The following is a 13,104-nucleotide window of genomic DNA, read 5'->3' as shown; positions in this document are numbered from 1 at the left end:
CTCTTTCTAATTTGATCTATAATTCCATCAAAGAAGGAGGGAATATACTAGTGTTTTTCAATTATAAGTGGAGAGCTTGTGAAAATGTAGATTCCTGGGCCCCAATACTGAAATTATGATTTCATAGATGATTCTAGTGGAAGTGGGTCTTGACCCACTTTGGAAAACACATGGCTTCTAGTTACGTCTCCAGGCTCGTCTGCCCCCAGTCCCTTCATGCACACTCCCCTTCACCCAAAAACTTCAGACTGCCTATCCACCATGTCTTTGCTTCATGCTCCATCCTCTTTGCCCAATTAATTTCCCCATATGCTTCAAAACTACCTGATACACATGTCTCTTCTCTCTTCTTTCTCTGTTCCTGTATATCTCTGCATTATTGAGTTTATACAGCTTGTAATGGACACTGACTTTTTTGTTTTATCTCCCCTTGAGGTCAAGGCCATGTCTCACTTGCCTTTTTAGTCTCAGCACTTAGCACCCTGCCAAACACATGGTGGGCACTCCTTAAGTTCATTCAATTGTCCTGTCCTTTGCATGTGCTAAATTCTCTTGTTAAAAACTAGTTACTTACTTACTTTTGCATTTTTTAATCAACCTCACTCCCATATATAGTACAAAATCTCCACAGATCACTTGAGCCATCATTCGCAAATGAGGAGCACTTCCATAATATGTAAAAAATGAAAGAGAAAAATGTTAACATAATGTAACCCTGGTGCCATCAAGTGTGGAGATCATAATGAACTAGGCCCATGTTCACTCAGGATATCTGACCCCTAAAGAATTTGACAGCGACACATACAACAAATAGGAATTTTTCTAAATAAAGATCCGTCTCCAGTAGCTCATTAGAATCAATTCTGATTGCCTTCCCAAGCATTCGGGTTAAAAGTTTTTCAGAACTAACATTGACATTAGAATTGGCCTTAAATTTATTCATATATATAAAATTTCATGTATTTGGTTTAAGATCCCAGAGATCTCCAGTATTTTGCACCAAAGATGAACCACCAAGAGATCAGCTCATCTCCTGAAGTCCGCTACCCATGTGTGCTTGTCCCATGCAGGTGTCTGCTACGCAGAGTTTGGAGTCCGAGTCCCCAAGACCACAGGATCAGCCTACACCTACAGCTACGTCACTGTCGGGGAATTTGTGGCATTTTTCATTGGCTGGAACCTGATCCTAGAGTACCTGATTGGCACTGCAGCTGGTGCCAGTGCTCTGAGTAGCATGTTTGACTCTTTAGCAAACCACACCATTAGCCGCTGGATGGTGGACAGCGTGGGAACTCTCAACGGCCTGGGTGAGACTGCCATATCCTCTTACCCCAACACGTGAAATTACCCCAACAAACAAATGGGTTCCCCTTTTAGGATTCAATGTGGCAAAATATATGAAGAGCCTTAAATATGTCTCTCTCTCTCTCTCTCTCTTTTTTTTTTTTTTTTTGCAAAGTAGTTCTCCTGTGAATCTATTCTAAGGAAATCATTCTAATTTCCATAAAACCTTTATATGAAAAGATATTCATCACAGCCTCATTTATAATTAAAAAATTAAGAACAGCCTAAGTAGTCCATAATGGAACAAATGACTAAGTAAATTGTGGAAGCATATTATGTAGCAATTAAAAGGATGATGGGGAAGACTGTTGTAATGACATGGAATATGTCTTTGATGTAATGTCATGTGACAAAGGAAATAAATTGTATATGCATCATGCTGATAACTATATAAAAATAAAACCAAAGCAGGAAAAATAACTGTAATGAACTGTAGTGGTTTCATCGGAATTTTTTTAATTTTCATAAAGAAGCATGTATTAATTTTTAAATGACAAAATATACTTTTAAAAGGGACAAAATGGATTCCAGTCTAGCAGAGGTCAAGGAGGGATAATATAACTGGGTGAATACTAAATAATCAGAACTTTACATAACAAATACCAGGAGCTCCGTCCATCACTTGCCCCGTTTCATCCAGATATCTGATTTTACCCTCTCATATCCATGGGAAGCCAAACAATAGTTGAGGAAGCTTGGGGGTCTTGCCCCAGAACTTGCAAGTACAGCTTCTGTGGCTGTGTGCTAGTCATGTGACTCTGGTGTCCCTATCTCTGAAGAATTGATAAACATACTGAGCATCAGATACTGTGAGAAGATGAACAGTATGAAGACCACATCTGCACATTATACTTATTTCACAGAAGTTTTAGGTCTGAAAAGGCCCTCAGAGACCAAGTAGTGCAAACCCTTCACTTTTACAGATGAGGTCCAGGGAACTGAGGCATCCGCCCAAGGCCACACAGCTGGTCATGGGCAGAAGTGCGGCTGGAATTCAGAAGCCTGACGGCTGAGGCAGTGCCTTCTCCACTCTATAGAGGGCAGGAGTCCATTGGCCAACAGGCTGCACCAACCGGGTGGGGTGTATTCTCAGCTTATTTTCTCTGCAACCGCATACACATAAATGCAAAGAACATTCTTCTCCCAATAGTTTTCAAAGATACACATTTTTAAACTTTCTACAAATGAAAGATTGCAGGAATGGAATGGAAAATTTATGCACTATGGAGCGAACAACACTGAAGATAAGCCAGTTTTCAAATAACATGTTAAACCCATATATACACCATGAGTGTCTCAGGGCAGTTCTGACCTCAAATATTCTATGCCATGGTTCCATGGGCTATGTTGTCATTGTCATTTCGTGTGTCCCAACTTTGGGTCCAGGGAGGTCGGGTCCTCTGACCTATATACCAAGACCTTCCCATTTGTAAATAGACACTTATGGACCACAGTGTAGGCACACATGCTCACACATACACACACTTGCACACAAGCACATATGTGGACACACATGCCTGTACACACACTTCTCCTCCCTCTGTGATACATTGGTCTCCCTTGCCAGAGCTGAGTGCAAGTGCTCTGAGGGGGTGCCGGGAGTTTGCATGCCCCTTTTTTCCCCTGGACAATATTAACTCATGTCTTTGGCCTCTAGGGAAAGGTGAAGAATCATACCCTGACCTTCTGGCTCTAGTGATTGCAGTCATCGTCACCATTATTGTTGCGCTGGGGGTGAAGAATTCTGTGGGCTTCAACAACGTCCTCAACGTGCTGAACCTGGCAGTGTGGGTGTTCATCATGATTACAGGCCTCTTCTTCATCAATGGGAAATACTGGGCTGAGGGCCAGTTCTTGCCCCATGGCTGGTCAGGGGTGAGTTCATTTCTAAAGCCTTGTTTGGCTATTGCACATTCAGCCTTCCACCCTGTAGCTAGTCTGAGACATATTATCAAAAAATGCTGCTCTGTCCCATAATCTTCATAGCACCGTTTTCATCCCTTTTTATCTGAACTTAATTGGCGTGCTCTGAAAAAATGATTCCTATATCATTTTTTTACTTATTTCACAAATATTCATTGAGATCTTATTTAATGCAAATGACCATAACAGATTTGATGTTTTGGCCACGTGAAATATGCCTAGTCCTACGCTAGGTGTTCTTTTTTTTTTTTTTTTTTATGCTAGGTGTTCTGCATGTAATGTTTAAGTGTCTTAATAATCTTGCAAGGAAGATATTTACCTTCTGGCCTTACAGATGAAAAACTCACACTCAGAGAGGTCAGGGGACTCACTATTAAGTGCACAATATAAGTGACAGAGTCAAGATCCAAAGCCCGGACTCCCTGACTGTAAAGCTTGTAAATGAACAGCTTGGTCTAAAAGAATCCCTCTGGAGTATTTTTGGAGAGACAGACAGCCCCAAATAGACAAGGCAGTAATGGAGCCAGAAGAGCAGTAAAGGGATGAGTGTTGCCTAGGTATAGAACAAGGTCAAGAACAGTTTTTAGATGTAATCCCAATATTTGACCCAATATAGAGAGAGCCCCACTGAGGTCTAGGTGCTGCTGAGAGGGCACAATTAGGGCTGGTCATAAGTCCCATTCTTGTGACATGGTTCATGGCAGAGAACTCCACTCCCAGTCCACCTAGCGTGGTCTTGCAGTTGGCCAGAGAGTGGGCAGGACCAAAAGGGCATTCTCAGATCTCATCCTCATGATCTGGGTGGTGAGGCTTACATTAAAGAAAAATGGGAAGGTCAGAGTGGCAAAGTCTTTATACTGACAAGTAGTTCTAAATTGTGCCTGGATCCTTTTTCTAGTATGACTAAAAACGCTTACTTTATGAATTCATTGGTAAAATTCAACTACCTATTCCTTTTTTAAAAATAGTAGAACTCAGAATTTAAATAAAATATTTTTTAAAATAGTAGAACATTTTGAGCTGGGGAAGATCTTAGAAATCACCTGCTTCTACCCCTCACCTAGCAGGTAAGGAGACTGAGGCCAAGGGAGGAACACCTGCCTACCACTGGCAGAGAGTAAGTCCGGGACTCCACCAGATTCGCTTTTGTAAAAATCTTTTGCTTAGACTGGTTTTCCTCCAAGATGTCCAGCGACCAGAAATCTCTCTTGGAAAACACTCAAAATAACTCCTCTCTATTCTCAACCATGCCACACTATTCAATGAAGAGAAATAAGCAAAAGAGCAATTTAAGCCAAGATTTCTAGTCTTCTGCTTATCTGTAAGAATTCCACGGTACCACAAAGTTCATCCCTCCTCCTCCTTGAAATGAATAAATCCTGAAACTGGTTAAAACCAGAAGAGACAAAGAAACACTGTTGACCCCATTCTGGATCCCCGAGTCTATATTTTCTTACAATACAAACCGTTCCTTTCCTATCAAATAAAAGAAACAATAAATTACAAGCGTGGCAAAGAAAAAAAGTGTTTTTCCAGAACTCAACTGCATTTTCATCCTTGCACATGATAATGTTCTCACCATTTTTTTTTCCCAATCTGAGAAATTTTGGGGTCATAGACTTAACTGTTAAGACTTTGGCCAACAGCAAACTTCTGTGCTTTGAGGTTTTCTCGCTCATCAGAGGGAAAAACTAATTGCACCAAATGTTTGCCAAAAAGATAACAACTTAGATGATTTTTTTTTTTTTTTGGTACACATGGTATGGTTAGCAATAGTGATAATCATAGGAGGGAGGACTTAGGGTTTACCGACTACCTGTTTGGTGCCCAGCATTGTGCTCTCTTACAACAAAACTTTAAAGCAGGTGCTGCTGTGCCTAACTTAATAGATGGAGAATCCAAGATTCAGAGAGGCTGGGGAACTTACCTGAAGTCACTTAACCATCAGTGCCAGGACTGAAATTCCTGATCAGGTCTAGGTGACTCCAAAGCACTTTCTACTGCATGGTCTACCTTGTGCATGACCACCCTTTGTTTCTGAGCCTTCTAAAAAACTGTAATACGATAATTAATCCAACACATTATGTTTTTCATCTCCTTTAAGCATTTGCAAAGTCGTAGAGTCTTAGAGTGAGGAGGAACACTAGGACATGGTCTAGCCTCTTTTCTCACCTTCAGGTGAGAGTATAAACCTGACCTGGCCAAAGTGCATTGTTTACTAAGACATAATAGCAAAGCAATTTGAAAATTTTTTGCAATTACTTAGTTCATGTCTAATTTTCAAAATTCTCCTAAGAGGTCACCCGAATGCCACACATTGCAGTTCTAGGCCCCATGTAAGACTGGAAGCCAGTAATCTCTTCTGTGCAAATGCCCTTGGCCCAGGCTGATGAAGATGAACCAGTCTTTTAACCTGTCCTCTGGACTTTGTTCTGGGGTCTTTATTCTCTTTGGGGGTCTCCTCTTCCCACTCCAGGACCCCATATCCCTCTTCAGGATAGTTAGCAATCCACCTCACGGAGGAAGGAACTAATCAAACCAGCCTTAGGGGCTCCCATTTATACACCCAGGTTCTCACTAGCTTTTATAGCAGGAAAGGATCAGAAGCCAAGCATTAAAAAATGAAAGGATGCCATTCTTAACTTACCATTTTCTTTGTGACACACACTTTCATATACACTTTTCATGTAAGCTTCACAACAGCCCTGATCTCTACTTTTACATCAAAATATCTTAAATTGAGGGATCCCTGGGTGGCGCAGTGGTTTGGCGCCTGCCTTTGGCCCAGGGCGCGATCCTGGAGACCCGGGATCGAGTCCCACGTCGGGTTCCCGGTGCATGGAGCCTGCTTCTCCCTCTGCCTGTGTCTCTGCCTCTCTCTCTCTCTCTGTGTGACTATCATAAATAAATAAAAAATTAAAAAAATATATCTTAAATTGAGAAAAGTGAAGGTTACAGATCTACATCATAATAGAGCTGAAATTCAATCCCAGTCCTGGTTGAGTCCTTATTTATTCCACTACCCTTCAACCTGGGTTTGGACACATGGGACCAATTATCTTTTTTTTGCACCTTTGGCCTCATGAACCTCACTCCAACCCAACGTTTCTTGAGTAGGTTTGTCACTCGTCACCAAAAAAAGTATGGCTGGGATTTTGTATTTTTCACTGCAAATATATTAACCCTGCAGGAAATTCAAATATGTGTTCTAGTGGCTGTGACTAAAAGTATCAGCTGAGCACAAAGGACAGCCCAGTGTGAGGATGGTGCTGACTCATCCTCTTTCCTATCTGCCTGGCCTTGGATTTCTGCATAGTACATTTCCTCCCTAGCAAACTAGCCTGGACCTGTTCTTTCTTAACTTTATTTTCTGGTTACTTTTCCAGTCCAGCAGGCCACTTTGTTTTTATTTTTGTTTTTATTTTTTTAAGTAAGCTCTACACCCAACATAGGGCTTGAACTCATGACCCCAAGATCAAGAGTTTCATGCTCTACCGACTGAGCCACCCAGGCACCCCTAGCAAGGTCACTTTGAATTTGGATCCTAATTTTTAAGGTCTGACACCCTCTCATGAACATGTCATCCACCAAGTCAATAAACACACTCCCTATTCTGTTACCTAACAATTGTCAACAGAAGTGAGTCGCCTACTTGGCAGCTACATGGACTTCTCTTTAGGGAAAACCTGACCCTTACCCCTGACAAGGGGCCTACTTCAGAGTTCTAATCCACTTTATTCTTCAACCACTTCAGGTAGAATGGGATGAAGAAGATCATTGTGTAGGAGATTATTTATAAAGATACCATTACAGAACTCGAAACACACTTCTCAAGTGCTTTGAAAGGGTTAATAATGAACAATCTGTCCTCTGGCCATGGACCCCTCATAAGCTTACTGTTTCCCTGCTCCAACCACATCCTTCCAAAGAAAATAGCTTAAGGAATCGTTTACTCACTTACAGGTTCTGGGTCAAATGCTTCTTTGGTCTTGAAGAGCCAAAGAACAACAAACATTTTTCTCTAGATCAAGTAACGGCTGGCCCTCAGCTGAACCCCTGCTTCCATCTGCAGTTCCTCAGCCCCTGAACATTGTTGGATGTGTATTCCCTGTGTGTTATTTGTTCTCGATGCTATCTTATGGTTTTCCTTTAACCAAATAAGACACTCTAACCGCACAAACAGCTCCCAGGAAAATGGTCCTTGGCAAGTATTTGTGGGGAATGCTGGCCACCTCCAAACAAAGGAAAAGTTGGTTTTTCATGTTCTCCACATTTTAATTCATTTGCTGGAACCTATTAACACATTCCACTGTCACTGTGGACAGGCTGCTAATAGATCTGGAGCATGAGGGTGGTAGAAAATGCTATTAAAGTCCGAGTTTTGTCTTGTTACCTTGGGAGTGAATTATATAAAGGTGCCTAATTAGCTCCTAGGCATCTGGCAGATTGGCCAACGCGGAATACGGAGAGCTGCCTCATTCCTATGCCTCTGGAATTTCAGTGAGACGTAGGGGGCCAGTTTTCAGGGACTCCACATGCTGAAATAGCACGCCACTGGTGACATTGCTTTTGACAACTAAGTAAGCTCCAGCGACTGAGGCACGTGCTGCTTCCCCACAAAAGCTCTGTAGAGGGATGAGCTGATCTGGATCAGCCGGCTGAGCAGCTACACCAGCTTGACTTTGGAAAACTATCTCTGCTTATGTCATCGAATTCAAAAGTCAATACTATTTGTTATTTGTGTAAAACGTTTCCTAAAAGTTAGGATAAAGTACCAGTGGACCGAGAAACACACATTTACACACATTTCACCCACCGGTTTTGTTCATAGATTCTCACTCCTAAGCACACACACACACATTCTTCCATGCATGGAAGGAAATCCTAATCATAAATCCCAGTGGCCAGATCTAAGGTCTGGAGAGAGTGAAGTGGAAAGTAGTTTTAGTGGTCAGGAGGGTAGAGACACACTCATACATAGTTCCACTTCCTGGCTCTTTTGTATTTATCAATTAGGGGTCATTTGCTTGCCAGGAAGAAAAACTCATTCAAACTAACTTAAGTAAAAAGGTGACCTTATTTGCTAATTGTATTATCTTCTCTTCAATAATCTGTTTATTCAATCTATATCTTGTTAGATCAGGGTCTGTTTGATCTTGGCAGGTATTCTGGGGGTTTTTCTACTTCCCCCCTCTCTCCCTAGATCCATTATCCATCCTTCTATTCTGCTCTATGCTTCAGAAAGCCCCTCGATGGTTGCTCCCTGTTCGACTAAGCCAATAGGGCCTTCACTGAAATCATTTCATTTAAACCATCGGAGTTAAATTCTCTTTCCTGCCTCATGCAGTAGAACGTCTAAATGTCCACCTTTGATCTGCCCAGTCATCCTTCAACCATATGGCTTTCTAGGTCTGCATAGGGAATTCAAGCTAACAGACATTCTCTTTGCAAACTTTCTCTCTCTATTCCCAACTTGACCATAGTCGATATTCCGGTATCTCATAATTATCAGTAATTACCATCTATTCTTTCAGTTGTTTGCAAAATAGCAGCATTCATGTTTAACAGATAATATAGACACCTATTAATCTTGTTCAGTTTATTATCACAATCACGGTTGCATTTTGGGTCTGGCAGTGAAGCCCCAGGGGGTTAAGCTCAGAGTACTTTTGCTCATGACTGTAGCCCTATCACAAAGCACACTTCCTGGCACTTGGGAACAGTTAATAAAATATATATATCTAGTTCTAATAAAAAGAAACAAGGAGGAGGAGAAATTTGTTTATGCCTTGGGGCTCCATTTGTACTAAAAAACTTACGATAGTAATTTAAAAACACCACTGGTAAGAGCTAATATTTATTAAGTACGTACTGTAGTCTATGACTGTATAGTGAACTATATTATCTCATTTAATCCTTGTAACAACCCTATGAATTAAATCCTATTTTCACCTCCATCTAAGAAAATGAGGTTCCAAGAGGTTAGGAATTTGTTCCAGGTCACCAGGCTTATATGTGACAGAAGCACCCTACGTCTGACAGTCTACAAAATTGGCTCTCCTAACCAAATCCAATGGCTGCCCCTCTCACCCCCAACCTTATATGGCTTTGGGGTTCCCTCTGAAGCCTGTAGTATACTTCTCCAACTGCTGCATGGTCAGTACTTCAAAATTGGAAGGTATCCTCCATATCTTCCACTGAGTCTTCTTTTCTTCCACTTAGACATCCCTAGGTCCCCAGTGATTCCTCACATGGTGTGGCTTATAAACCTCTCGTCTTGTTCTAGGTAGATTTACCCCAGAGTTCTAATTTAAGACACTTCCACCCCACTTTCCTTAGTAGTGAGGGCTGGCAACCTCTAGGAACTTTCAATCTAGCACTGACTACATCAAATAGCATAGCCCTGTAGCCCTGGGGCATCCTAACTGGGAGCTGATACATCATCAGACCGATTGTCATAACAGATCTGTATGATTTACAGTTGTGTGCATGTGCATGTATGTATAAGGGATGAAGGATGTTAAAGGAAGAGAAAGCAGAACCTACTTTCTGGAAGCTATCTTAAAGCAAGGTTTTCCTTGATGGGGGCAATTTAAGGAGTCTGCAATCCCAGCATCTGTTCTTCCCTAAAGACCAAAAACATTTTCTAGACAAGTGAAAACAAGCACATTTCCAAACCTGTGAACCTCCATGCACAATGAAGTGAGGTCTGTTTTCTCTCCTTGTCTGAAGGCCCAAACACTTTCAGTTCCCCGAAATGAAGGGCTTAACTGAAGTGAAATTAGAAGTTTTAACTCTCCTACCAGAAAGTAGCCCTCCGAGAACAATTGCTTGTTTGAGAAGTTCTTTCTACCTGAGTTATTACAATAGACCAGGAGTTCTTAGACTATTTTGTACTACGTTCTCCTTAGCAGTTTGGTGAAGCCTCTGAATTCCTTCTAAGAATCATGTTTATAAACGGATAACCTAATTACATAGGAATTCAAAAGTAATCAAATATAAAAATATAATTTTAAATATTTTAAAACTGGAATATAATAACAAGGTCCTATGCTCTAATATTGTTTTAAAGATTGATATCTATGTCTAATAAATATCATAATTTGGAAGCAGCAAAAAGCACCAGCAATATTTCAACATCTCTGCAACAATCTATTATGGAAATATATCTGATTGCTATTGGCGACAAAGTCGCAGGTACTGTTTGTCACCTACAGTTGTAATTAAAAGAAATGCTAATGTTCAATCAGAGGTTAGTAAAGATAAAGATGTAATCTCTTCCCAGCAAAACTCACAGGCCCCCTGAGTTGAATGGACCCCAGGAGAAGAGCCTCCAATTAGGGAATCGAAACTTTAGAATCCTAATGGGAGAGACCATAGAAATGACCAAGTCATTTTACAAGTGAGCAAAACTTGCTTTTGAGGTTTGAGAAGATCTTCAGCTTGTAGTGTATTTGGTAGGTTCCAGCACTTAGTATTTTGTCGTTAATTATGGAGAAACCAGTGGAAAACGTTAAGAGTGAACATTTGGGCACAGTTTATCTTCTTGGCACATGTTTTGAATTTCATCATTTATAAGCTGTTTGTGGAGAAAAGGGGAAAAAATGGTCCATCCGACAACAAATCTCACTCCTGAACCCCTGGCTAGAGCTTACATACTGCCGAGGCCCCTCACCCTATGTATACAGATCTAGAAAAACTCACTCACCCTCCCCTAAAGGGACATTCCCCAAGCATTGGAAGAGGCACACTTTTTACTCTCTGCTGACACTGAGAATGCTAAGGTGGGGAAACTTTGCTTAAACTTTAGTTGATTCTTTGGAAGAAAGTAACATACCCCTCACGGGAAGACTCTCACTGATGTCTTGACTTATCAACAACCCTTGGAGCTGTGCAGCCTCCTGTCCAACAGACATCCAGCAGATGTCACTGGATACCACCTCCACAGCCCTACGCTGCCTCTTACCACATATCTTTTCCTGCCTTAGAGCCCAACTGGGTCACTCAAGCACCCAAAGGAGTAGAAAAATCCAATTGTCGCTACCCGTCTTCCCATGAAAGACAATAGGATATCTGAAGATCTGAACATCTTTTATACCATTTCAGATCTAGAAGTTACCACAGAGATGATCCATCAGGGGCACTAGTGGTAATTTGGGCAGGGACAGTTTTTTGAACCCTGTACACTAAATGCTGAAAGCACATGCCCCATGTCTCCATGACCAGCACAAGTGGCTCCTCACATTTCCAAACATCTACTAAAGGAAGTCACACACCCTCTGATTGTGGATGAGCACCATTGAATGAAAATAAAGCAGAGAGGTTAATGAGTTCCCCCAAGGCACAAAGATAGCCAATTCATTGATTCGCTTACAACCCCATTTATTTCCAAAAATGATTTGAATGTATTGAACAGCAGTTCTTATTTGGCCAAAATTCTCCTCATCTCTGTTTTACACATGAGGGAATTGCCCAGGGTCACACAGCTAGAAAGTACAGGAGATCAGAACTCAAACAGTGAGCACAAGCTCTGCCACGTTACTCCCACGCTGCTCAGTAACGTCCCCAGACACTGGGCAGTTGTCATACCACATGCTAGGCCCTGGTGCTGCCCTGACACTCTGAGTCTGAGAAATGCCATTGTCCCACCAGGTGCTGCAAGGAGCAGCCACGTGTTTCTATGCTTTCATTGGCTTTGACATCATCGCCACCACCGGAGAGGAAGCCAAGAATCCAAACACGTCCATCCCCTATGCTATCACCGCCTCCCTGGTCATCTGCCTGACAGCATATGTATCTGTAAGTACTATATCCTTTTGGGACCATCCTGATGGTCTTGTCATGTTTAGCCTTAAAATGTACCTCCAGGACTGGGTTACAGGAAGTGTCAGGAAGCGACCCCTTTGTCGTGCTATCTTAGTGTCTGTATGCATGTGTCCACACACCCTCTATCCCCACCCACCAATGACAAGAAGAAAATCAGGTCTCCAAACTGGAGAGCAGCAGCCCCAGGCCCTCACTTCAGCCCTGGCCTCCAAGTCTCCATCCCACTCCTCCCCACACACAGGCTCTGGGTGTCGGCTGCTGCCCAGGGGATGGTGTACAGGGAGTGGGCTGCTGTCCAAGGAGCTCAGATCATAGGCTGGCAGTAACGGGTGGGTGTGCAAGCAGAGGCATTGTGGACCTCTGTGCACCCTCCTCAATGCTCTTCTGTCTTCTGGGAGCTTCCCGGCAGCGAGAGGCAAGGCTCTCCCAGAGTGGGGAGAGAGAGTACATCATCCTCTAGAGACACTCTTCCCCTTAAATCTCAGGGGAAATGCAATTTCTCTCTACTGCCGCTCCCTCTTTTTATACCGCTCCAAGCTTCTCTTTAAGGTTTTCCTGCCAAAGAAGCCTTCAGCCTTGTCTTCTCAGGATCACCTCCCTGAGATGCTCTTCACACTTAGGATGTGTCATTTCTCAGCTCCCATCCCAGAATTTCTATCACGGAAATAGTTCACCACAACCAATATCCCCCCTCTGCCCTTGGCAATGGAGAGAACCAGCTGACAAGCCAATAGGTATGTGGTTACACAAATGCCCCAATCCCTGAGGGTCCCACTCACTTCAGTTACCACAAATAGGAAAGAGCCAGCAGCTGGGGATGTGCCCCATCAGCTCTGCTACCCCTGCTGCATAGCATAGGAAAAGCACCTCCTTCCCAAAAACTAAAACAAAACAGAAACGTCTTTAGCAACTAGGAAAGCCAGAGCAGTGGCTGGCTTGATCAGTGAGGCAAGCTGCAAAAGAAGATTGTCCTGGACAGCAAAGGAAAACCCAAGAGCAGCCTTGGATGTT

The 13,104-nt window shown here is 42.4% G+C and overlaps 1 protein-coding gene and 1 long non-coding RNA gene across 3 annotated transcripts in view; one reads left to right on the top strand and one right to left on the bottom strand.

The window, feature by feature from the left end:
- Positions 1-13,104, top strand: part of SLC7A14 (solute carrier family 7 member 14) — a 111,609-nt gene that overhangs the window by 73,107 nt on the left and 25,398 nt on the right. The window contains exons 3-5 of the mRNA XM_077880316.1: positions 1,071-1,307; positions 3,002-3,219; positions 11,920-12,066. Coding sequence (XP_077736442.1) covers positions 1,071-1,307; positions 3,002-3,219; positions 11,920-12,066 — 602 coding nt within the window. The remainder of the gene's footprint in view (positions 1-1,070; positions 1,308-3,001; positions 3,220-11,919; positions 12,067-13,104) is intronic.
- The window catches only part of LOC144302701 (uncharacterized), a 54,367-nt gene that overhangs the window by 25,508 nt on the left and 15,755 nt on the right, over positions 1-13,104 (bottom strand). The gene's annotated exons all lie outside the window — the stretch shown is intronic.

This window comes from Canis aureus, chromosome 31 (genome assembly GCF_053574225.1).
Source record: "Canis aureus isolate CA01 chromosome 31, VMU_Caureus_v.1.0, whole genome shotgun sequence".
Taxonomy (NCBI): Eukaryota; Metazoa; Chordata; class Mammalia; order Carnivora; family Canidae; genus Canis; species Canis aureus.
Note: the sequence above shows the minus strand (reverse complement) of the source record. Positions and strands in the feature narration are given on the sequence as shown.